At 40.3% G+C, this 26,948-nt stretch overlaps 1 protein-coding gene and 1 long non-coding RNA gene across 3 annotated transcripts in view; one reads left to right on the forward strand and one right to left on the reverse strand.

Annotated features, from left to right (window-relative positions):
- Positions 1-26,948, forward strand: part of aplp1 (amyloid beta (A4) precursor-like protein 1) — a 45,547-nt gene that overhangs the window by 12,527 nt on the left and 6,072 nt on the right. For both annotated transcript variants that reach the window (XM_015029856.1, XM_015029857.1), the window contains exons 2-14: positions 15,462-15,641; positions 16,481-16,610; positions 17,630-17,742; positions 19,182-19,366; positions 19,448-19,770; positions 20,583-20,710; positions 22,209-22,283; positions 22,377-22,535; positions 22,725-22,853; positions 23,168-23,267; positions 25,660-25,827; positions 25,985-26,005; positions 26,150-26,208. In XM_015029856.1, coding sequence (XP_014885342.1) covers positions 15,462-15,641; positions 16,481-16,610; positions 17,630-17,742; positions 19,182-19,366; positions 19,448-19,770; positions 20,583-20,710; positions 22,209-22,283; positions 22,377-22,535; positions 22,725-22,853; positions 23,168-23,267; positions 25,660-25,827; positions 25,985-26,005; positions 26,150-26,208 — 1,770 coding nt within the window. The remainder of the gene's footprint in view (positions 1-15,461; positions 15,642-16,480; positions 16,611-17,629; positions 17,743-19,181; positions 19,367-19,447; positions 19,771-20,582; positions 20,711-22,208; positions 22,284-22,376; positions 22,536-22,724; positions 22,854-23,167; positions 23,268-25,659; positions 25,828-25,984; positions 26,006-26,149; positions 26,209-26,948) is intronic.
- On the reverse strand, positions 8,559-12,624 carry LOC106945872 (uncharacterized). The gene is made up of 3 exons (XR_001424649.1): positions 12,047-12,624; positions 11,457-11,532; positions 8,559-9,531 (listed from the first exon to the last, which is right to left on the reverse strand). It is a non-coding gene; the product is annotated as an uncharacterized LOC106945872 (long non-coding RNA).

Genomic DNA, 26,948 nt, shown 5'->3' on the forward strand with positions numbered 1-26,948 from the left:
GAGAACATTGTGCTCACATTCCTTCCTCCTATAAAATAAACTCAAAGCTCACAAGAACAAGATTTAGCAGCATTTTTAGAAAGGTTCAGGATGCCCCTCTTTCTGTTTGTTTTCACAAATGCAACAGAAGTTTGACAACAGACACAAATCTTTAATCAGTCATGAATAATTTAATCTGGGGTGGACTATTCCATATATCGGGGTGTTGTTTTTTTGTTTGTTTTTTTGTTTGTTTGTTTTTTTTATCTAAATTATCTCTTCTTTTGTTTTTATAATTGAAATAAATGCTTATGAAGATTCGCAACCAGGTGCATAATTATCAGCCCTAGTTTGTCCACATAGCAATACTCACCAATAATGAGATTCTCTTCATTTTATTAGTTATTACACAAAAGGAACATGTTAACAAATGTATGTTTTATAGCACTGTTCAAAACGTATAAACAAGTTCTAATAAATTGTATTTGCCACTTGAATGACAGTCGACTTGACACTTTTTCACAGTGGACTCCCATATTGCTCCCTTAAAATAAGAATAACATAACATTTCATTTGATGGGTTCAGAATAGATAAATAAAATATTTCGGATTGCTTCATATTTAAATTTAAGATTTAAAGGACCTGGCAAGTTTAGTTTATAAAAGTTAATGGAATAAACTTTGTTGTTTGCTGTGTAAATATAGTTTCCCGTGGTTGACTACTTTTAAGCTCAGTGTATTGAACTTGCTCCATTGTCCGTTATTCCACCAAAACTGCATTGAACAGGTTAGTAGTGGTGACGTTCTCAACAGAAACAGGGCGACCATATCTATGCTAAACCACATGCTGCTTTCTGAGGTCCAACTTTTCCACTTAGCATACTTGTTGTTATTCCTACCAGGAACTTGAAAAATCATGTCTGATCACAGAAACTGTTCCATTACCAGCAGTCTTTATGCATAAACACCGCCAGCACAACAGGGAAACTCAGGAACTACTTCCTCTCCACATTGATGCACAGTGGAGCTTGAAAGCAAACACTTTGCTTATATTTACGGTATATCACCAGATTGTTTGATACACGCGTCAGACTAATGTTTTTAACATTGTACCAGATCCCCATTTCAGTTTAGGACATATGTCAACCGAACTTTACAATTAAAGTAAAAAAAGATAACGACAACATGGTGACTTTTGAGCACAGAGTATTGAGTCTTTGCAGTGTGAAAAAATGCTTAGCTTCAGGAGAATGCTCTGCAAGTGGACTCACGTATGATTTAGGAATGTTGGCATGTGAGAGATTAAAGTTTTAAATATCTTTAGTGTTTTCATATATTCTGTCTTTTTTGTGATTAATAGCTTTACTTCATAGGATGTGAGACGAGTAAAAAAATCATATGGGATTTTGTTTTAAAATTACTTTAACTTCATTGTTTTGTTGAATTAAAAGTTTTGCTGAACATAAAGATTTTACAACAATCATCTTATCATCTTTGCAAATCGACTATTTGTTTACCAGAAGCTTGTCGACTTCGGCCATCCCCTTTTTGTTCGCTATAATCTTTAACTTGCATATTGTCATGCTTAAAATTACAGCATAACAATATGTAAGGAAGCTAACATGAGCTAAATTTAGCTGTCCTGGCGTTAGGCGCGTGCTTTAAATCAGTCCACAACAAATGGTGACAAGAAAAGCTCAGTGATAAACGACTTGGTACTGAGTGAAAGTTGAACCCGTCTTATGTACGCTGACATGTACGCTGAGAGACAGAGAGAGGAAGAGAGAGAGAGAGAGAAAGAGAGAGAGAGAGAGAGAGAGTCTTCTTCTTAATGAGCAGGAGAGAGAGTGAGTGTGACATGCTTGGAATCCTGTAGGGAACCAGTTGCTACGGTAACAGGGAAGGTATCCAGCTCCTGTGGGCGGTGTTACCATGACAACCACCCTTGGTGGCCAAGTAATGCTGCAAGGAGGGAGGATGAAAAAGAAACACAGTGTGCGTACGTGCTTATGAGTAAACAGGACCAGGAGACAGACGTTAAAGTTTGCTACTCAACTTCATGTTTAAAGTCATCCCAGACTGTTTCGCGGCGCTGGTTGGCTTCTTCTGGGTGTGCCCCACTCACCCAACAACAGCTGTTCACTCTGCTGTTCATTAGCCTGCAAGCAGTGGGTCAAAGATGCTGTGCGCAGTGTAATCTTCGACTGACCTGAGCATGAGAGGTTGTGCCTTCAACGTGTTCATGCAGTTGCAGGTATTATGTCATCCATGCTGGCCTATATGGTCTTCTTTTGGTATCTCATTGTGAAATTTTGTTTACCGTCGTCAGCTTTTAGCAGCTAGAAGTCATGGCGCTTACGGGTGAGAGTGTGAGAAAGTCTGGGTATAACACTTCAGTATCTCACTGTTCAAACAGAGAGACAAGATTGGAGGGTCTTTCTAAATCGCACAATAATTAAAAATTGCAAGCGCCGTTCTGCTTTAGTATGGTTAAGCAGTATGCCAGGATGCCATTCTGTTAGAAGGTGGTAAGAGTGATATAAAAAAAAAAGTGTTGTCTGTTTTCTTTTACAGCCATACACTAATAAATGATAGTAAAGTTGTTTTCGAAATTGGCATTACGTTCTGATGCTTAGTTAAAGGGCTGCTTCAAAGTTTGTTTGGAGAGAACTGGACTGTATGTAATTATCTCTAGTTCAAAGTCCAAAATGCTAAGTGGACAACCTAAAATATACAATTTTACACCAAGTATCTGTAAAAACGAAAAAAAAAAAAAACTTTGGAGGACCCAATGGATTTTTGTAGACAGTTAACTTCAGATAGAGTTGCTTTATCAAAGCGAAGCTCTGTTTCTACAAAGAGAACAACCTTATCTTTAAGAAAAATTGTCATTTGAATATAAAACATACATTTCTGCTGTGAGCACTATTCTCCTGTGAGCACAATATAGAAGTTGTATTGTATGTCTATCAAATGTTTCAACTACTTAAATGTGTGGTAATTCTGATAAGAAAATAATATTTTGCACACATATATCTCTCTGCTCCACTTCCTGCTGCTCAGACATCATATCCTACATAACCCAGAATCTCATTTCCATCAGATGCATCTCCTACACAGTCTGTCAGGGGAGCTGGCTCAGTGTGATCAAAATTGCATTTGGGAATAAATAGGAAAAATATATATATGAACACTGTAACCTCCATCTCCTCCCTACCGACCCACAACCATCCCCTCCTCCTCCACCTCCTTACGTAGAATATTTTCCACCCTTTGTGTGATTGAAATGCTTTGACTCAATTTATTACATTGATTTGTTTTCCTAGCATGTTTAATTTTACAGCTCTGTTGAAGTTTCGGAAAAGAATTTGGCCCTGACAAATAAGGTGACATTTCATCCAGATTGTTAGTTTTCAAAGCAAGAATACTGATAAATGTTGTTAATTTATCAGTATTCTTTGACATATATTAGATACCACATACTGTAGGGTTGCGGGACAAGGTAAAGCTGAGGTAGGAAATGGAAACCGCAGTGATTTGGCAGAAATAAGAATATTCTAGACCTTGAGAGTAGTCGTGGAAAATACAGGATGTGAGAAAACTTTCTGATAGACAGGAGGCATCAAATCCCCTTAGTGTTGCAGAACGTTATTTCATTACGACGTTAACTACTGATAGACAGTCTTTAATAAAGTTGATCGATTATTACAGTCTTTTGGGATAAACATGCCTTCCTTTGGCTTTGTATGTATGTAATGCCATCTAAAGACCTGGGCATCATTCACTCCAGCAGTGAGCGATGAAGCTTTCCTAGAGCTTTGGTAAAAACTTGACATTTTCATCATAGATTTCACATTTGATTCCAAAAAGAAACGGCCTAATAATGCTATACCATCACTTTGGGCTGGACACTAAATCAATGACAATATACACTGCTCAAAAAAATAAAGGGAACACTCAAATAACACATACTAGATCTAAATGAATGAAATATTCTCATTGAATACTTTGTTCTGTACAAAGTTGAATGTGCTGACAACAAAATCACACAAAAATCATCAATGGAAATCAAATTTATTAACCAATGGAGGCCTGGATTTGGAGCCACACACAAAATTAAAGTGAAATGTTCCTTTTATTTTTTTTGAGCAGTATATTGCGATAGACATGTGATCAATATCAATGGATAACACATCTGATAGAATATTCAATATTCAGTATATTAAATATTCACTGAATTGGATGCATGGAAAATAGAAATCCACATTCACAATCGAAAAGTTGCAGTGAAAGCTTAACTTTTTTTCAGTAAGTGAACCTGCACCAAACAGCCTGTATGGTGCTGCTGTTAAAATCTTAATCCATTTTATTCTAAACTTATTAAGTAAGGACTTCACTTGGTTTTGAAAACTAAGTGAGTAAAATAATGATCTATTCGAGGTAAAGTTATGTTCTCTTAGGTGTGTAATATATATGTTTTTACTGGTCATCTTTGCGAGGTACTTTTTTCCTCACCAGGCTGTTGATTGAGCAGAAGCAGCAGCAGGGGTCAGCTCCCATATCCACAAGCTGCTGACATCAGATCAGAAAACATGAGCTACAATCAGACCTCAGTGCTCTCATTTTGCTGTATTCTGTCTAAAGAAAATCAATGGAGTTTCATTAAATTCCTCTGGAAACTGTCAACAGGAGAGCGGGGGCGGGGGGGAATACAAAACCTGAGGTGTGTTTGAATAGCAACGTTAAAATAAAGATATTTTGAATGTCTAAGCAGCAGAAGCGTCTTTGTGGATTTAACGTAACGCACTTCAGCCCGAACAATTCACCACGTTGTGAAGAAGTTTACTCATTGAAATTTGCACCTTTGTATGCTTTTACAGATTTGTTTGAGTCTCTCTGTCATCATTCAGCAAAATCCATGATTCAGTGTCAATTGTGTTGATGTAAGGATGACTCAAGTAAACCTGCAGTCCTCAAATCTTCTCTTAAGCTTTTGATTCGTTCAATCCCTGGAGGTAGTGGTTCAGATTGAAATTGCATCTGTGGGCTCTCCCACTGTTTGGTATTAAAACGCCGGCACTCCGGTGTCGCTCAGCGTAGCTCGGAAAGAGGCTCAGCAGTGTTGTGTAACAGCAGAAATTCATCAGCAATGCAAGAAGGGGACATGCTAACATTATGTTTCGGGGCTTTGGTTTGATCACTGCGTATTGCGTGCGCATCGCACTCATTCTCGGTGTGCGGTGACATAGGAAAGATGACGAACACGACCAACTGCTCTCTGTGCCTTTGTATTTTCTGGGTGAGCACACATGTGAGTCGTGGCGTCATCGTGCTGCGTGAGTCAGACGTAGCATTCGTCGAAATGTGGGTGGCGGTGAGAGGCGCGCATGTCGAAATACTCCTCGCAACACATCACATTTGTCTTGTTTCATTCTGATTGCTGCCTAACACCCACTTTCTATAGAGCTGGGGAGCATCACACATCAAATTTATGTCTGTGGGAGGCTCCCTTTTGTGTTCTCTTGTTGTGACGAACAGTTGCGATGAATGCAGAGAAGCTGCTGAAAGGCGGGATGTGACAAAAGCAGCAGGAAACTCTGCTGTTTAAATATTGATTGAATAGAATCAAAATTCAGGTGCCTGAGTCACAGAACGCACCCTAACGACAAAAAAAAGCAGGACGTGCTTGAACAGGATATTTATCCCAGTTTAATGTGAGCTCCCAGCTGGGAGGGGAACTCTCTGCTCCAGTTTTTTTTTACTTTTTATTTTTTTATGAAGCCTTCAGGTGTTACTGTACATCAAACAAGTCTGCGTTCAGCCAAGGCTGAGTCCATGAAAAGATGGTAACCTTTACAAAGACGCAGTCTTGTCATTTCCCAGCAGCAAGCGAATGCTTCATTTTAAAAAGGAGAAGATTCCCAGAAGAGAGGCTGGAGTGACCAGAGTTTCTACCAGTAATGTAATGTAGTTCTGTGTCCTCTCCACCTGCTGCTGTGTACTTTCAGTCACCTGGGTGAAATATTTCACATTTCTCTTGCTTACAGGAAAGGCAACTTGAAAAATATATTTATTATACACTCCCTTCACGTTATTGTGGATCTGCCATGGGAAGACACAATACTACAGGAAGATTCCCACATCACTTTGCTGCCATTTGCAATTTGATCACAAGCAATACTGCCACATGAATTTATCAAATGACCAAATATTCTGCCGCCTGAACGCTGCATAAAGCGTTCAGCATAAATGAGGTACCTGTTCCTGATGCCGCTGCTCAACGCTCTCCTGCAGAAAAGGAGTGACATAAGCTCGAATGATGTGACACGACTTGATTTCTCATTGCATTCCTTTCATTTTTACACATTTAGATCTGTGAAAAACATGTTTTCAATTCGCTACCATACATGATAAGGTAGAAGACACAGTGCTTAAATTTGTGCAGATTTTAACAGTCTCATTTCACGCACTATTAACTCCTCGTTTTGATTTTTGAAAAGTAACGCTAGGCGTCTAGCAAACTGATATTATTTGGATAATTAACCAGGTTAATGCCGCGGTTAGCTCGCCTGTAGTCTGCTGCTTTACAGACGTGAAACTTTATTCTCTTAGCATGCCAAATGTACAAAGCATTAATTTTAGTAATGGCTAATTGAGTCCATTAATTGGATGGTTCTCCTTCAGTCTCTTTAGCAGCTGACTTCAGATAGCCTGATAAATTAACCAGCTAATATCAGGTAAATGTACTCTACTCTATAAAGTAGGAATGCTAAAGCTATGGTGTTCTAGGCACCTGAAAACTAATAAAAATTATGTTTTTGCTTAAGTCAAAATCAAAATAATAGCATAAAAACATTACGGATAATGTTAATAAAACTAATAATTAACATGATATATTATTTCCACTGCAGTAATAGTTTTTTTCTGGTTTAAATAAAAGCAGTTCGATTATTTCTCTTTAAAATTCTTGTGTAAAAACCACTTACTGGCAAAATATTGTCCCATATCTACTTACTTCTCAATTTAGATTTACAATATTTCCAAATAGCCATGATCACTAAACTTTTGGCACTGCAAAGTATCCACACAAACAAACTATTGCACACGCCAGCTGTTGTGGCCTGAATTTTAGGCTATATCTGAAATTAAATCAAACATCAGGAGCTGAGTTTGGCCTCCACCGCAGCCCTGGCTGAACCGTGGTGATTATGGGGCCATCTGCTCCCAGTGTGCCCAGCTGGAGGCTGGAGCAAAGTAATCTGAACTGATGAAGCCCGACTTAGCCTGTGCTGTTTGCGCTTCTCAGAAATCAAAGCCTCGAATGTAACCGTTGGCTATCAAGTGATCAAATGAGGCGTTCCGTTTTTTATATCCAGCAAGTGTATTCACGTCAACGCATGTTGTACTGCAGGAAACCAGGGAACACGACATGGAACACGGAGCAATATTTTCATTGTGGCCCATCGGCGTCATCTGAGCAGAAAATTAATGGATTCAATTAGCCATTAGTCAGAAACGTATAGTAATGAGTCCATCCGCAGCGCTAACGTGCTCGATCCCGCTTTGTCCGTTCTGTACCAGGAGCGTCTGGCAGGCTAATGTTGCCTCTCTCTAATATGCCACACCAGGAAGGAGCCTGATGGAGCCTATTAATAATTAAGCAGCGTGATTACAGTGATGTATGCCCCTAATTCTAATTCCATTTAGCAGCAATCTCGGAAAGAAGGCCGTGCAGAAGAGTGTCGCGCATTGTGTTAAAGCTGTTAGAGAGAAGGGCAGGGAGATGGGGATGGGATACAGAGGGAAGCGATGGACGAGGGATCGAGTTCAGCCTTGGGAGGAGGCAGAGGAGGGACAGGATGAAAAAGAGCGAGAGGAAGAGAGAAGGAGGGACTCACGAGCAGGAAGACACCCACTATTCAGCCATCTGTGCTACAAAAACACACAAAGGGTTCAAGAAGGATGTGTGTGTGTGGAGTGTATAGTATATAGCAAAGGCTTGTTGATTTGTGAAGGTTTTTGAAATGATACCATTAAATATGTGTAAGGCTCTATTAAAAATCAGGAGCTGATCAGTTTACTTGAGTATTAGACTCTGGTCTGTTACAAAATGTGACATTTATTTTCCAAACTCCTGCTGCATATCTGCCCAGAACAGATCGGTTCTTTTATACTTACCTTTTTGTTTTGTATGGTTAGAAAAAGAACAAGTACACCCAATTCTACACTCAGTTATTTATTAATGTGTAAGTTCACGTCGATGGCTCTATTTTTTAATTTTTTTTGCATTTATTTGTGTTAAAGAAAGTATTTTAATTTCAAGCAAAGACCAAACATAATCCTGTTTTAAGATAAAATAGAAAACATACAAGTAAGACCACTTTTTTTACCCCATTGAACATTGAACATACAAAGCCGTGTGGTGATTTCAATAATGTGTCAATAAAGTGTTTTGAGGGTTTTTTTTCTCTCTTGAGTAAAAAAAAAAGTATTTCTTCCCCTAGAACATTTACAGTAACTTTTTAATTTTTTTTTGTTTATATACTTGTATATTTTGAAAACATATCTCTTATGTTAAGAATTTGTTTTTTGTTTTTGTTTTTGTAGGCCAAAACTAAATAATTATGTCAGTAAAAATAAGTACTTCGTAGCAAAGCATAGAGACGATGCTGCGCTGCTCTATGTCATTCAATGCTGCGCTGATAGTGCAAGTGGCAGTCAAACAAATAAAAACACATAAGAATGCAAAAAATAAAAATCTGAAGATAATAAACATAAAAATATTTAACCAAACTGCACAAATTTGCATGATATTGGTGAGACGGAACCTCCTGTGTGACTGCGACTGTACAAACGAAGTGTTGCTGCCAGCACATCGGCACGTAAACACACTGCATCTGCTTGGACCATGTGCCTCAGTTCTTCAACATACAGCCCGGCAGCAGCTTGTAAAATGTGACAAATGATGGGTGGGCTCCCCTGCTCTGAATCCTTTGCTCTTGGCTTGCTCGCCAGGGCCGATAGATTGCATCATTACAGAGGATGAAGTCATACTGCAACATAAGGGAGGAACAGGTGCTGAAAATTTAATTAGCACAGGAAGATAGATGCTGGTGGAACATGCAAATGTAGCTCCCTGACCCAAACTCAATTCTGACTGACGGGAACATTTACGTTCAGCTTGCGGCAGATCGCACCGCTTTGCTTTTCTTTAACGCTCAGCGTGGCAGCATCGTTTCCTCGACAAGACGAATATCTGTAAAAATGCCGGCGGCCGTCTTTGGGTATGAACCATCTGCTCCATAATGACTGGTGCGGAGTGATTTTGTCATCGTCGAGCAGAGGATTAGTCAGTGGTGCATCTTGAGGAGCCTAGCAGAGAAACAGGGGAACTGAGGAAGGCAAAGAAAAGGTTGAGGAGGTTGAAATCCAATCGATGTGTCTCCCCATATATCACCGGGTTGTTATTAATGATGCAGTCTTCCCTGCAGTGGGAGCTGTCAGGGTACTGAGCTGTCAGCCTATTCAGCCTCATCAGCACTACGGCATGATCTGTGGAGCACAAGATTGTTGGGCAGCACCACTGTAGTAGCCCCAGCCTCTTCTGTGCATGGTGACTGTACACTCCAGAGATGTGTACAGGTCCTGTCCATTGCAAAAAAAAAACACACAAAAAAAACACTATTTACATGCACATGATCTAACCAAAAAGAATCACATTAATATTTTCTCACCCTTTCACACTGTAGTTTTAGACATGTCTTGATCCAAATAATTCAACGGCAGTGATAATTTATAAAACATGTCAAATTCTGTGTCAAGTATTCCAAGTTCAGAGATTTTAATTTTTCGGGTTCCACCTTTGCCCATGCTCCATCCCACCGTCCATGTTGACAAGTGATTGGCTTGATGGTTTTATTTAATCCCTCCTCAGACACACAGACATAGAAAACAACAAATGCATCATTTCCCCGCTGAAGATAAAAGTGTGATTCTCATAAAAAATTTTCTGGGCGCAAATCCAACTCTGTCTCTGCCAGGTAGCTTCTGCCCTTGATGCTGTGGTGTTTGAAAGTGTGCAAACGTCTCAGTCAAACTCCAGTTTTTGTGCCCAACTCTTTTTTTTTTTTTAAAGTGTGGAGATTGGCTGTACAGGTGAGTTTGTTCACACATGCTCAAGGAGCACACTTCTAGATTTTTCTTCTGTTAACTTTGGTATTTTCAATTAAAAACCTCCCGTGGGGAAAGTTTTGTTTTTCACAAGTTATGAAGACGTTTAGTTAGAGATGTTCAGAGAAATCGTTAACCAGAATTAATGGTTTGTCAGAAGCTAGAAAATGTAACGTTTTCTGATCAGTGAACCGACACTCTACGGCGCTCTGAATGAAGAAGGCATGAAGCTGTTTTCATTACTATACTTACCTTTTTAGATTGAGCTCAGCCGAAGCACAGAGGTGCAAGAAGACACTCAAGAAGGAAAAATGTCATTTCTCTTCCACATCAACAGTATTTGGTTCATTCAAGATGTGAGAGAATAACAGAGAGTAAAACATTCAGAAGATCCCAGGACGTTTGAACAGAGTTCAGCAAAATTACATGACTGCACTAATTGCTAATATCAGAGTTTATTTTTGCCTGTTTTAAAATACTAGCAAGAATGCTGTTTTATGATGTCAACACTGTCATACAGCAGTGTGAGGCTCCTTCTGCTCCTCATTTATTTAATGACTGGTTGAAATTTAAAAAAAATCTTCTTTTATTATCACAACCATTATATCACTTATGTGTGAGGAAAACAATATTCACTTTAATTTTAATGAATTAATTAGTGCAGTCTCAGTGTGGCTGTGTGTGCATCTACATCATTCAAAACATCATATTTTTAGTTCTTAAAACTTAAAAATGTAAAACCTAGAAATGAAATGAAAATCGGCTTCAGAAAAACAGAGGTCGGAAATTGGCCGCAAAATCCTGACCTGTGCATCCTGAGCCTTGTGTTTTTCTTTGTTTCTAGTTTGGGTTCTCCATTCACAGCTGGACTTTTTTTTGCCTTATTTGAAATGTATTTCAAAATTTAACAAAATACATTTCAATCCTACGACTACTTACAATCTAAAGCAAAGGTTCCCAGACGCCACATCGCCCATCACTGAGCTAAAGTATTTTCTATTAGATACTGTGTTATCAGAGGTGATCACAACATGGGGCAGCTATAATCTCATTCTCAATCTGGCTTGAGACCTCCAGTCTAGCCTCGCAGAACTGGGCTGGAGGTCTGGGTCTCGGGCTCCTGATGGACCGCTATTGATTCAGGAGAAAGGTGGCGATACAGTTGCAGTCGCTTCGCATTGATTTTCTGCAAGTGCAGTAGTGGAGAGCTGGCAGAATGAGAGAGCTGGAGCTGCCGTGTTATCTTCTCAGATATCAGGAAGTTCGTTTATTTATTTTTTTTATTTATTTGTCTTTGTGGCACTGACCTTTTCTGATGCAGAGGTACGTCTGTGGAGGAACTGGCTCAGCAGGGCCGACGATTTGAGCAGCGTCATCCCATGTCTGTCCTAAAAAAATAAAAATAAAAAAAAGGAAAAACAGCACAATTAAATAATTGAAAACAGTAATTTTAATTTTGCATTTTGAGGCATGTGGTGATAAAAGGTCTACATTATGGTTGTGCTTTCTGAATGCAGAATTAAGCTCAAAGGAGAAGATGACAAAAATGTATATGGCTAAGAGGTGGCACGATCGTATCTCTGCCTTCCAACCCGATGCGTTACCTGCAGTACGAACTTAATGGAAACGGAAGGAAAACATCTAAAAGTGTTTTACGCTTCTTTTAGAAATATATAATATATATATATAGATTTTTCCCCAAAGCAATCAGTCATCCACAAATTAACAAGAAAGTTGATTACATTGTGTCACACAAGCAAAATGGAGCAAAAATCTTCCTCTGGTCATGAAATATTGAACATTGTGTAATGCGTGATAGACGCAGACAGCACACTGTGCTCATGTTTCAATTCAGCGTGTGGCCCGGAGATCCAATTCAACCAAGCCAATAACAAACCCAATCTGTCAAGAATCGGTGCGAATGACGAAGATGACCCAGATGCAGAACACGCTGGAGACGCGGCTGTGACTGAGTACTCCAATAAACAAGACAAGGAGCTGAACAAATATGCAGCGTAACGCAACGGCGATCAGCAAACCCCAGGCTAGCCATGTAGGCCGAGAAACTGATGGCAAATGTAAAACTGGTGAGCAACCATTGGCATTAACCTCGTAGCACGAATAGGAAACCATTTTAACCACGTGATCATGTTAGAAAGTGAAGATAATACAGCCTGAATTTATGAATTTAAAACAGAAGCTGTGCAAAAACATTACTTTGAGTAAACAAGGGTTGAAAAAGCAAGTGACTACATATATTTTATGTTTTCTGTTATGATTTAAATCAATAAATTCATTTGTGTGGCTTTGCACGCATTCAGTTACTGTATGCAGATATCTTTGGAATGTAAACACCGAGCATGAGCCGGTCACCGATCACAAGATAAACTAAGGATTTAAAAATCAAAATTGAACAGTATGGAAAGATTCCCATTCACAAAACACGGTGACAATGGCAGCGTGTAAACTAAGGGAGCAACATGATTTGTAATGGTTTTTCTTGTCAAAGTCCAAACAGAAGTAAAGAAATTTTCAGAAATCAATATGTTACATTATTTTAGCAATTACTTCTCTTGCTATTTAAATAAAAATCGTATTGTAGACTTCCCTTAACATTGCATTAATACTGTAAAACCAGGACATTTTATTTTGTTCATACTGTATGTGCAACTTTTTTTTTTTTAGGTGCTGATTTTAATCACCATCCACCTGTAACTGACCGTTTTATATATCTACACATGTTTTTATGAGCTGGTTTGTTTTTTTTTTTTGTTTGTTTTTTTTGATGGTGTGCTTCTTTTAGGCAGTGATTTTGACTCGAGAACACTGGGGGTCATAAATTACTGAAAAATAACAAAACTAGCCACAAGCCTGGAGCTGCAGAATGGATGAAAGATGGCGTAGCTTAAAAACAGCAGGAGGATAGAAGAACATGCAGGGGACAAAAGTCATTTTTCTTTTTCAAAGCAGAGGAAGTAAACTTTGCTGTACAGCTTGCAACCCTGCTAGGAGTTCAAAAAAAAAAAAATGAAATCAACAAAAACATTGCAAACATCCGCCTTTGTAAGTGTGACAAAAGCGATATGCAACCTTAAACCCCAAAATCCTCGACGTGCTTTTGGAAACGGTGGAACGTTTTTTTTTGTTTGTTTGTTTTAAAGCAGATCCGTAGTTTACAAACGGAAAAATCTGCTAAGGCATGCAGAAACACAAACTCCTTTTAGTTTAATTAGAATGCACAGACTGCTGAGGGCTTATTGTATTTATTGTACATTTACTCGCAGGGTTTTGAATATTTATTTTATCCCGTATAAATTTTAATTAGGACTTCAAACACTTTAGCTCTGTTCGGCCCAAGCAGGGCTTTTCCTTTGATCACACGTCACTCTCCCCTACTTCTTCTCCCAGATTTCTTCCCTGCGGGATGCTTGCTTCTAATTGGCACCGCGTCGCTCGTCTCGTCTGTCGTCAGTAGGTCTATCTGGCTGTCTGTCAGCGCAGATGAAAAGGACACGAGCCAAACGCCGGCTCCAGGCGATACGGGGATGGCTTTTTTTTTTTTTTTTTTTTTTTTTTGGGGGTAAATTTCAGGGTTGGACGGTTAACAATGTAACGTGCTCTCCAACATGAATCCTGCTGTAACCACAGAAACTCACCCCGATATTCCCAAATGTGTTTTTTTTGTTTGACATGTATTCTTTGCATCAAAAGAAACATGGAATATGTCTTATTGTCATGATGCCTAAGGGCTCTATGGAAACGGTTTTGTCTGTTGGCGAAGAGCAAGTCCTTGTGTGTTGTGTTTAAAGAGCCGCCGGGCCCCTCCCTTCCTTTATTCCTCCCCTGGCTCCCTCTGTCTCTGCACTGTGTGTTAATGTAGTGAAGTGGCGCGTCGGTCAATGAGCTTGTATTAACACCTGACTCCCAGACCTAGCCGGTGTTTGTTCCTCTGTGTGGGCTCCCCTGAGCCCTCCCCCAGGCAAAGGCAACATCTCCTAGGATCAATACCAGCTTTCTACAAGGCCAGGGAAGGAAATCAGGCCGAAGGGGTGGATGGGAGCAGAGCTTTAAAGTGCATCTGCACCATTTACTGATTGGACACTGATATGAGTTCTGAGTTTCTGACCTGCTAATCGCTGATCAAGACCAATCAAGCTAAAAAATAAAAAATAATAATAATTAATTAAACCCCTGTCAACATCTCTGTTTTTAATTCTGGTTTAATTTTTTATTTGTTTTTGCCATTGATTAGCACTGTTATGCATAGATACTTACCTTAAATCTTAGATTTCCTAAAATCCACTGACATTTCCAAATGTCCATGACTGACAGATGCTGAAGGACTCAAAAGGATGAACTGGAGCAACTTTGCTGTGCTTCACTAAGCCTTCCTGTTATCTGCTCTCTCCCACAGTCTGAATGTACTGCAAACATGCATCAAGAAATTATATAACATAATCTCTTTTTGAATAGCTTCATCCATCTCTGAACGTTTTTCTTCATGTTAAACTTCATGCTCACTGATAAAACTGCCAGCTTTTAGTCTTTTGTCACTCAAAAACCATTGTGAGAACTGGTAGCTCTTAGTGTGTTGCATTCGATGATCAGAAAAAGATCCGAGTTTTGAGATTATAACTGTGCTTTATGTAAACACATCCACACAGCCAGTCTCCAGACTTGAAAATAATAAGTTTTGTTAGGGCAGTCTGCACGCTCTCATAACAACACTAAGCGCCACCATCATCAGGAGACGATACCTTATGAAGATGGAGAGTTGGATTAGAGCCCAGAAAGGTTTTATGTAATGAACACATTTTCTTTTGCCAACAAAATATTTTGTTTTTATGTATGTAGAGAGATTAAAGAAGCTATTAAGCCATTGTTGATCGAACTAGATTTCATTTTAAGCATAATGGTCACAAAACTAGCTAACTTTTAGTGTTGTTGTCAGTGCATCCCAATAATTAGGATGATTCTTTCATTTAGTGGAAAAATTACAAATGTTTAATTTTTTATTTATTTTATTTTTTTGATTGGCTGTTTCCCAGAGGATGCACTGACCAGTTTTTGTCGGTTTTTAGATTGCAGAATTGCTGCTCTCCTTTTTAACGCCTCCACAGTCGATTCTCCTGTACATTATCCCAACCTGCTTTTTCGATCTTCCACCTCTTCTCAGCCTTCCACTCAGGCTTTTTCTATTTGCAGTTAGAGCTAGAACTGTCTACCCCCGAACAAGCTACATATCCTGTAATGTCCGCCACAGTGCTCTGGTGTCAACTTCTCTCTCTCTTCTCTTTCCCTCTGCTCTCCAGGCTTTTGCCATGACCGAGGTGAATGGGCCGGGTCCCCAGCTGGCGGAGCCACAGATCGCCATGTTCTGTGGCCGACAGCTCATGCACATGAACTTAAAGACCGGGCAGTGGGAGCCGGACCCTCAGGGCCGCCAGGGCTGCTTCAAAGATCCCAACGAAATCCTGTCATACTGTCAGGAGGTAAGGGGATCTGAACATGAAAGATTAAATAACAGCATTTTTTTATTATGTCACACAACTGGTTACATTTTTCCTCTTTTGGTTTGTCTAAAACCTCCCCCTTAAAATCTATATATTAACTATATATAGTAAAGAGATGGCGGTCTGCTGAAATATTACAGTATTTCACCAATGCGCCACCATCCTCCTCTCCTCTTCTTGTTACTTTTTACTATACCCGTGTGTTTTCAATGGCACTCGTGCTCCTGAAACAATCCTCCTGTAAGAATGTCAATTCAAACCAGGGCAGCAAAGGGTCCCAGACGCCACCTGGAGGCCAAAACAGACACGTCCTCTACAGATGGCATCCTTAGAGCTGAAAGGCCTCTAATGTGATTATCTGAGACATAATGCATCTGCAGTGCCTTTTACACGAAGCTTTGCTTTTATCCTTTTGCATTCAAGCAGATAGCATTAAAGCCTGCATCTAGACTGAGCTATTTACATACCTGCTGCTATTAAGCGACAATGTAAGCCTGTGTTCCAAACCGTTGAGCTACATTTAAGTGAAAATACATGTAAAATGGAATGTGCTGAAATATTTATTGTAATATACTCCTAGGGAGGTGTTTCTGATGCCGTTCAACACAAAGCGCTGTCGTATATTTATGCAATCTGCTGCATGACTGTTTCCCCTGTCAGTTTTGTCCTTCTCCTCTGATCCTGGAAATGATTTTTTATCCCTTACTTTAAAAATGTTTCCTTGCCCTCCCCACCTCCCCCCTGGCACCCCTTGTTCTGTCCACCTACCAATCTGTTTCTGTGTCTTTGGCGTCTCTGCATGCACCCGTACCGTCCAGATGTACCCAGTGCTTCCAATCTCACACATAGAGGAGTCTAAAAGACCCGTAACCATCCAGGCCTGGTGCAAGAAAGGGTTGGACCACTGTCAGACGCGCCCCTTGATCGTCCTGCCCTACCGCTGTGTGGGTAAGAAGGAATCATGATTTGATTTTATTTTATTTCTTTATTTTTTATTTTTTTTGGTTATCAGTGGCCTGATGTAACCACTGCGCCCGGACGAGCAAGAAATTTGACACAAAGTAAATGCAATCCTGGGAAAGGATTGCATTTAATTGTTAATTTAATTGTTTTCCTAATGTGGGCAACTAAAAACATAACTACGTATGGACAACTGTTTGAGTTTCCAGACTTAATCCCCTATTCCTGGCAAATAAAGTTGTTTTGTTTTTTCCTTAGTTTCTTTTACTGATTTTTGTTTTCAGGTAGACCCATTTCACTGTCTTTCTGACCAAAAGACCAATTAGAGTTATTTATTTATTTAATTTAGATCAGGGTTTTGCCATGGAAACCCATGTTTGTATGACAAACAAAGCTGTGACAATAATATCACACACAAACAGTAGTTGTGAAGAATGTGTGTGTGTGTGTGTGTGTGTGTGTGTGTGTGTGTGTACTGCTGGATGAACTAGTCCAAACCGTAGAAGTTCCGGTGTTATAGATCGTGAAACAAAGCAGACGTAATTTGGTATGTTGGCCAAAAACAGCATGACATACCACGCGGCTCAGTTGGAAACCCTGTGCTTTTTAATAGTCTTTGGAGCAGTTTTATAAATTTAGTTAGAATTCAAGGTTGCATGTATCGTTCTGCTTCAGATGCCTTCTCTCCTAAAAGCCACCAGGGGGCCAGATAAGCTAACAATGGTTAAGCAACTGACGTCTCGGCAGCACTTTTGATTTCCACTGTAAGGGCCGTTCAGTTAGTTCTTTTCTTTTTTGTAAGTCTAAAGCAGCATGTGAAATGCTAAATTATATAATTAATATATGCATTAATCAATGTGTTGTATTAATACAAAATTACCTGCATTTGTGGCCTTACTTTCATGACAGCTACATAACATTTTACATTCATTTTGGTCAGAACAAGCCTTTAATAAATCTTTTTTAAATTGCCGCTTTAATTCTAGCTCACATTCTTTTTGCTGCAGAAGGCGAATATGTAAGCGAGTCCCTGCTGGTGCCCGACAGATGTCGTTTCCTCCACCAGGAGCAGATGAACATCTGTGAGAGTTATGTCTACTGGCACAACATTGCCAAGGAGGTGAGAACAAGTTATGTTTTAGTCAAGCTTGGACTATTAGGGTTGAAGTGGAAAGTTTTAAAACTAGTGAGGTTGATTTCTCTCTCTCTCTTTTTTTTCTTCTTTTTTTAACATTTGTGTGGGTTTAAAATGTCTCTTCCAATCAACGCAGATCGAAAACCTTTACCACTCCAAGCCGTGAAGCTGTGAGCAGCACCGCAAAGCATAAAGTTAACACTCCCTCTTAGACACCTTCAGTATTTTTAAATTACTTTACATAGTTTGCTAAATATTTTACTGATAAAAAAAAAAATCTTAAGTGTGGTAAGTGTTTGTACTCAGCTTTGGCTTTGATTGAAGCTCTGAGTTCTTTGGGGTTTGTCGATACCAGCCTTGCACATCTAGAAACTGAAACTTTTGGCAATTTAGAAAAAAAGGAAAAAAAAAAAAGCTTAAGCACAATTAGCATGGATAGAGAGCATCAGTGAACATCAATTTTCAGGTCTTGCCCCAGATTTTAAATTTGATTTAGTTCTTGACTTTGACTGGGCCTTTCTTCCACATGAGCATCCTTTGATCTAAACGATTCCATTGAAGCTGTGAGAGTCTGTTAAGGCTGGAAGGTGAACCTCCACCTGAATCTCAAGTGTTTTGCAGCCTCCTGCAGTTTTTGTTTCACAATTCAGCTGTATTTAGCTCAATATATCATTGCATTGGCTTTAAGCAACTTCACTCACAAAGAAGAGTATTTTAAAGCAAACTATTTTGGGCAAAATTCACATTTTGCGTATTATACTTCAATTTGGGTATCAGCTGCTTCAAAAAAACCCCAGCCTGAATGCTTTAAGAAACACCCAGCCATTTTGTGGCAATGAGGCGATCTTTTTTTAGTGTCTGGAAAAAGAGCTGTTTCCAAAACCTTCTCATTGTTAAGTCACTCTGTATCGTTGCCTAGCAACCCCAGCCGAGCCCAGCCCCTCACATAGCAACCCGAATGTAGGTCCAGCACATTTGGTCAACCGGTCTACTGCCATATGCCCCGCACAATGGCTGCTGGAAAAGACATTTGTTTTATTGTTGGCTTAACATTCAGAAAGTCTGCTGTAGGTTTTAGTCGAGGGGTATTGGAGTAAAAGGGAATGCGTACAAATGCGTGCCACACTTTTCAGATTTTACGTGTAATAAAAAGTGAAAATCATTTTCTTTTTCCCTTTACAATTACTTGCGTCATTGTGTGGGCTTGTCGTATAAAATCCCATTAAAATACACTGAGGTACTTCTATGTGACTAAAGTGTGAAAAAGTGCAGGGAGTTTAAACACTTCTGCAGGAAATAAAAGACACTATTTAATACCTCAGTACTGTTTTTTTTTTTTTTTTATCTTTTATCAGAGTATTGACTCAGCATCCTATAAATAACACCCTAAATTAGACTCCCTCCTCTGTCTTCCCTTGTGTCAGGAATGCACCGCTGAGAATCTCGAGCTCCACAGCTACGGGATGCTGCTGCCATGCGGAGACCACTTCCGAGGCGTCGAATATGTCTGCTGTCCGGGCCGGAGCAGCTCAAACGGAAAAGGAGAGACAGAGGAAAAGGATGTGCCTCAGACGCTCGCGTCCCAGACAGCCGGAAAACTCAACTCAGTGTAAGACGACTCCGCCGAACCCTTCGAAGGCCGCTATTTCAGAAACTAGCCCCCATCTTAAAAACTAACTATTTTCCACAGCGCCAAGGCGATGGTCCCCACTCCGAGCCCCTCTCCGGAAACGGACCTGGACGAGGTCGACATGGAGGACGAGGACGACGAAGTGATAGATGAGGAGGAAGAGGAGGAAGAAGAGGAAGACGACGTCAATGAGGACGAGGCAGAAGAAGAGGAGGAAGAAGAAGAAGACGAAGAAGAAGAGACAGCGGCTGTGAAGGACCGGGAGGAGTACGAATACCCTTTTGAGTTGGGTCCTTACCAGACGTCCGACTACTTGGACTCGTTTTACAACGACAAAAGCCACAAACCCACCACCTCTGCCCCTCTGGTCAGGGGAGACAGCTGTAAGTGACTCGTTTTTTCCGAAACAAATGCAGCCGCATAAGCAGCAGTTGTGGAAAATGGCCCTCGGCGCCACTCCTACTGAACACGTCATCCCTCGCAGTCACAGATCCGAAACATATCACCGCATACTACAGTGCATGTATGCATTGCTGCATGCTACATGTACAACTGGAGCTCCATTTCCTTCCAGTTCAACTTCCCATCAGTATTTTCTAACCCCCTTCACCTCAACAAATGTTCATGTGAAAGTGTTTCACTTTAATCTGGTGCATAACGTACATTCACAACCACAGCAAGGCCACAGCAGAGTTCATGCTTGTGTGTGTGTGCACAGTAAATACAGAAGCTAACCACGGCACATGAAAGTTCCGATCAGAACGATTTCAGGATGGTAGATCGATATTAAATGATACTGGCTGCTCGGGGCTGCACAGAAAGTGGCGAGTGAAATACCCGCAGGCGGACTGTTGTGTTGCTTTGTGTTATTTTAAGGGGATAAACAGTTATCCTTTTGCTAAGATTCAAATTTAATCTAAGAGTGAAAGCAAAAGCTCTCAGTCTGTGTTACCACTCGGCTTAGGCCTCGTTATAGAAAAAGAAAGAGTTAAAGCTTCTCCATTGCACATCAGAAGCGAGCTAGAAGAAACCATATCTCATCGCTTTCCTCATTAGTAAACTGCATTTTTAGAATGATGGTGCTCAGATGATGGACTGTCTAATGAATGTGCTTAGACTATCCATTTATTCATGGGGCGATTGTTGCCGTGCTTATGCCGCCATTAACAATCAGCTTCCTGTTGTTCCCATTCAGTCACCACAACTCGCCCCACGGATGGGGTTGATGTTTACTTTGAGAAGCCTGTGGACGACACGGAGCACGCCAACTTCCTACGTGCCAAGACCGACCTGGAGGAGCGCAGGATGAAGCGCATTAATGAGGTGAATTTCACAGGGCGGGGAGTGGGGAAGCCGCACGTCGGGCTCGTTTTGACAGACGTTTGCTCTTGTTTTTCCATTAAATTAACAAACGAGAGTCTGTTGGCGTTTGCCGAGCCGCTGAGGCTTTTCGGTCCCCTCTGCACATTTTTTTTTTGTCAAGTTGGGAATTAATCAGAGAAGTAGCCAAGAGGCCAAGAGACCCCATAACTCACATGGCAGTGCTGTTGACCGCACAACTCTTAGCAGTGTGTTCTACAAATCTGGCCTTTCTGTGTGGCAAGAAGCAAACCAGAGTTCATAGTTTGCCACACGTTGCATGCGGGACACAGAAAACACATGAAAAGGCCCCTGACCAAACTTGAACTCTTTGGCCTACATACACCCAAACACACTATTTAGAGGCTGTACTTGTGGTGAAAAATAAATCATTCACATGACCCTGAAGACAACCTTCTCACAGTCAAACATGGTGTGGGAATTGTTTCCTCTAGCAGCAATAGACGTTCGTAGTTGTTGAGAAAATGAGACACAGGAACAGTCCTGGAATAAATCTGTTTAGGTTCATTTTCTAGCGGGGCAGTTACCCTAAGCATACAGCAAATAATCAAATCACATTCATGTGTTAGAACGGTCCAGTCCATTGCAAGATGTTAATTAAAAGCTGCCTTGCATTCCTCACAGTTTGCATCAGTAAAAAATTTGAGAAACGTATGACTTTCTTACCACTTTGCAGTTCTACACTACTTTGTGTTTATCATTTAACCCATTAAATGTCAAGCTGAAAACATCTTCATGTTACCCAATGGGTCATTAGTTTAACCATCACCAAACTCCAAAACACCTTTAGACTGTGTTTGTAAAGAAACAAAATAAGTCCAATGGTTTGCGCGCTTTTCAAAAATGCTGTGTGTTCCCCAGCCACTTTGGGGAAAGTGCAGGTACCAAATAAGCGATGGAAAAATATAGATTTTATTTTATGACACATACTTTCCGTGATTTTAATTAATGGCTTTTGGAACTGCGGTTGTTGCACACCTTTTACCGCTTTCTTGAATAAAAGTCTAAATATTTTACATATGTTTTACCGAGTTAACATTTGGTGGATGTGCAATTTACCACTCCAAGGGTTTCCCCCAGAAAACCTGCTAAGCCCAGTGGTTGGGGCGCTCGGCGGTCATTCGTCCAGCGGCCCGTCGTGTTTTTTGAGTTAAAAAATGTTTAAAGTTGACAGAAAATTTGAAAATATCACTTGATAATTATGTGTTATTGGAAGATTGAAGATTAATATCTGAACACCAACTATAAAGTCTTAAAAAAATGCAAAGATTTAAAAACAAAAAACTGAAAGTAATAAGCAGTGCTAAGCCTGGTGCGGCCACAAGTAAAGCCTGGTGGCTTTACGCTGGGGGAAATCCTGCACTCTGTTTAGCTGGCACATCCAGACTGAGTTTGCCCATTTTACAGAGATAATGTGAATTTGTGTTGTTCCATGGATCAGATAATGAAGGAGTGGGCAGAGGCTGACAACCAGTCCAAAAACCTGCCAAAGCTAGAGCGGCAGGGCCTGAACGAGGTAGACATTTTTATACTTCCGTCTGAGTTTAAGTCTGAACATTTCCCCGAGCCGTTCGTCGGGTTATCAGCTTACTCTTGTTCTCTCTTCCAGCACTTCCAGTCTGTGCTGCAGACGTTGGAGGAACAGGTCGCCGGGGAGAGGCAGAGGCTGGTGGAGACTCACCTCGCCAGAGTCGAGGTCATTCTCAACAACAACCGCCGCCTGGCGTTGGAGAACTACCTGACAGCTGTGCAAGCTGATCCCCCTCAGGTAAATCCATCGCAGAGCGCATACCACGGCAGAAAATGGAGATTTATGCAGCGCAAACCCGAGTAATAATCCTAAGTGGGTTTAAGATTTCACATTTCTGGCAGAGAGCGGACGAGCTTCTTGATGTCGCAGTGCCGGGTCTTCCTGATTGCTTCCTTCCTTTCTCTCTCTCTCTCTCTTAACTTCCAGCCTGAGCGCGTGCTGCAGGCTCTGAAACGCTACATGGCTGCAGAGCAGAAGGACCGCAGACACACTCTGAGGCACTACCAGCACATCGTGGCAGTCGACCCGCAGAAAGCTGAGCAGATGAAATTCCAGGTGGGAGGCTTTAGGAGGCAAGGTGTCTTTTCTGCTGACGGTGAAACTCGGAGAACAGTTTGTGCCGAAGAGCTTGCGTGCTTCAGAGAAGTTCAAAAAATTTCACATCTGTCGGCCTCAACTCCATTAAAGTGAGATCTTTGCGGGCTTTAAAAGCAGCTAAATGGAGAAAACTGGTTCTAGTTTTTGATCATTTTTTTTTCCCAGTTTTCTTCGCTAACATCATATATATATATATATATATATATATATATATATATATATATATATATATATATATATATATATATTTTTTTTTTTTTTTTATTCTGCAGGTTTACACACATCTCCATGTTATTGAGGAGAGGATGAACCAGAGTCTTGCTCTGCTTTACAAGGATCCAACATTAGCTGAGGAGCTGCACGGTGACATCCGTAAGACAAACAGCTTTTTTCTGAACCGTTTGGTTTTACAGTCAGCCTTGTGAGGAAGATGTTTAAATTACATACGCTTACAATGTGAATAAGTGTTATAATATTTTTATCTTTTAATAATTTATCAGAGTGTTTCTTTCAATGTAGAAGTGAAAGAATGCCGATAATAATTAGACAGTAATGCGGGTGCTCAAATTGAGATTTCTTGTGAACTCTTGTCTTATTTCTATAAAGGTCACAACTATATATATATGTATATACAAACTGAAATGTGTAAATACGCTTCCACCAATATTTGGTTTGTCTCCTGGCTAGCAAGTTGAGCTGCAACGCACTGTTAGCTGCCAACAACTTTCTGACATACACCTGATATGTCTATACTTCACTTTATTTAAATTTGTTGCTTTCCAGATGTGAAGCACATTAAACTTATTTTTTCTTTAATCTTACTGTGCTTTATCCAAAACCAGACTCAGTGTGTTTCTGGGATCATTGTCCTGCTGGAACAAAGATTTGTGGCCAAGTTTCAATAATCTAGTTGTTGTTTTTAGGTAAAGTTGGAATAATTTGGAAGTTGTCTTGCTAATTTTACATATAAAATTATGTTATATATATATATATATATAAATTTCATTCGCTTTCAGCAAAATAACTGCTGATCATTGTGCTATTAATGATGAGCAGTTGCAGGGATTTTAGGTTTGAAGGCCTAGTCTTGAGTCCTCTGAGCATTTTTCTGACATTGTTTCTTTATTACTTCAATCAGTGTTCTGTCTCACCGTAAACATTTTCTGAAGAAGGTAAGCAGCCTAACCCATGTAGGCAGCTGCAAATTTTAAGCCGACAAGAGCAGGAGCCTCTCTCTCGGTCAGCACTGGCTGAGTTAAAACTTGTGTCACAGAGAACAACGTAGCCGCCCCTTTTCTATCAAAAACCAACCCAATAACCCCCCCCCTCCACCCCCCAAACAAATATTCTTCATTGCGAGCTCTGACACAGGCCATGCTCAGTTGTCAGCACAGGCTTTTAAAGCTCGAACAAAAGCAGCCCTTCCACCTTCTCTAAGCAAACTTCTAAGTTTGCATCAGATCTGTGGTAAACTGACAGCTCAACCACACAGCCGTCCAACTGGAGTTTCTGTACTGATAGTTCACAACACATTTACACCCAGACAGACCACCAAGAGCTTCTTTTATTTGAACAAATGTCAACGCTAATACGCTGAACATGAAAAGAAAAAAAAAAATCCTTGGCTCACTCAGACAGGTTGTACCTCTTGTTCTACAATAATAGATGTCCAGTTTGAACTGAATCTGTATTTCACTTTCACTGAATTTTATTAATAATCCATCCATGCATTGCTAAAGTGTCATTGTGAACGTTGCCTTAGGACAGATTCTTTGTTTCAGTGGTTTTTCTGATTTCTGTTGGGTGGCGGAAAGTCTCAACCTGGATGGATGGATGGATGGATGGATGGATGGATGGATGGATGGATGGATGGATGGACGGACGGATGAATGGACAAAAATCCATATACACATTTGTTTTTACAGAGAAGCATTTCTCTGATTATTTCAGTTTATATATAATAAAATAAATAAACGGAGGCCTTACTCCTCGACGCAGTCGTCACTGGTTCGAGTCCCGGCATGTTGACCTGTCTTCCCCGTCTCGCAACCCACATTCCTGTCTGACCAACGTCAAGTAAAAGCCACTAAAGCCAGAAAAAACTTTAAAAATAAAAAATAAGTGGTATAAAAATGCATAGTATATCCTTTATATGTAATATTATTTGTTTTGTTTTTTTATTATGTCTGGCCTTCTCTAAATACCTTAAAGGCACTGAGGGTTTCCTTCTGGTGAACAGTGGCGCTGTTGTTCCAGCAGCATCGTGGTTTATGTCACACTGGGCCTGTTTTTCTTCCTGGGTTGCAATGAAACATTCTGATTCCACTTCCTGTCAGCTTCAGGTCAGACGGTTAAAAGCTCAATGCTCATTTTCCCAACCTTGCCGATCCCAAACGGACATATGGCTAGCTTTAAGGTGAATAAACGAGCTAGCACGAAGCTATCTAGAGTGTGGACTGTGCTTCTGCCAGGAAACAAATCGATAAAAAAATTAACTTTAACAAAGCGCCCCTGATGAATTGTGAAATAGCCCACAAGACGTTTGCGGGGAGCTCGTTGATGGCGGTAAAACGCGACACCAGTGTGAATGTATTCATATATTTGAGTCTGCGTTTAGAATAAATGAGCTGAAACTCGTGTGTTCAGTTCATGTTTTAAAAAGTCATTTCAACGGTTTGTTCAAATGCATTATTAAAGGCTCAAGCCTTTCAACAGAACAGAAAATTAGCATTGATAATGTGTGCTTTTTGTGCAATCCCTGCAGAGGAGCTTGTCAAGGCGGAGCGAGGGGACATCAGTGAACTCATGACCACTTCCTTCTCTGAGACTCGGACCACCGAAGAGCTCGTACCGGCAGAGAGCGAGGAAGAGAAGGATGATGAAGAGGAGGAGGAGAGGGCCTTCCAGAACCGCCCCTATCCTCCTCGCATTGGTACTCGCTCGCTCATTACTCATGCATGCGCCCACGTATCTAACGTCCTTTAGCTCTTCCCTCATTTTGTGAGGACGTGTAAAATGATGGTCTGCTTTCTCGCTCATTACTCTTGTTAATGATGCTTCTTTTCCCTCTTCCTGCCTTTTTCTCCTAGATTTACAGTCTAATAAGAAAGGTGAGCTACAGTTCGGCATCATTTAACCGCAGAACTGTGCACTTTACATTAATTACAGCAATTTGTTTATCTTAACATTTCTCATAGCTTATTATGCTTCTGTTTTGTTTTTGTTTTTTTTTTATCTGTTCCTCGTGTGTACAGAGGATGAGTACGATTACACCACATCTGAGAGAGGTCCTACTTATGAATATGAAGAAAAGGTAAGCTGATGGTCACTTTATTCTGTCTGTCTACAAATGCTGAGTATTTTATGTTCATTTATATTTCATTAGACAGAAACGGTTGATGTGAGAAGATGTCCACTTGAAACATCTCCTTGAAAATGTTTTTGCACTGAGACGTTAGCGTCACTACTTAAATGCATAAGGTTAAAAATATTAGTCACACAAGGATACATTTCAAACTTTTTTGTGATCACTGACCTTCTCCACTTGGGCTGTGGTTATTCTCACTGCTTCTTCACTTTTTCCTTCAACTAAGCTTTCCGTTATCATGCTCAGAGACGGGCTGCACCTTAGTGGAGCTGTTCACACTGTCACCTTATAGAAACAAAGTTGTGAGTTCAAATCTAAGCCTGAGGTCTGTCTGCACGGCTGCTAGTGCTCAGCCTTTTTTTTTTTTGGTCTTATACACTGCTGCACAATATATCAATTACGATCAAAACATCACCATATGCAATATCACAATTGCAAAGACCGGCTTGGACATAATATTGAGAATGTTATATTCGGCAAGTTTGATGGAATCTAATTGGCAGAAGTATATTTTTAGTAGCCAAAATTCTAATGCTCAAGGTGAGTAATTGGGACTTTGTATTGCTGTAAAGAAAGAAAAAAATGAATTAATTCTAACTGTTCATTGTGGAGGGTGGGGGGGGGGGGGGAAAAAGTAACACACACATATTTTTTTGTTATGATAAAATATTTGGTAACACTTTATT

The sequence above is a fragment of the Poecilia latipinna genome, unplaced genomic scaffold, assembly GCF_001443285.1.
Source record: "Poecilia latipinna isolate Pla-1442-1.1 unplaced genomic scaffold, P_latipinna-1.0 Scaffold165, whole genome shotgun sequence".
NCBI lineage: Eukaryota > Metazoa > Chordata > Actinopteri > Cyprinodontiformes > Poeciliidae > Poecilia > Poecilia latipinna.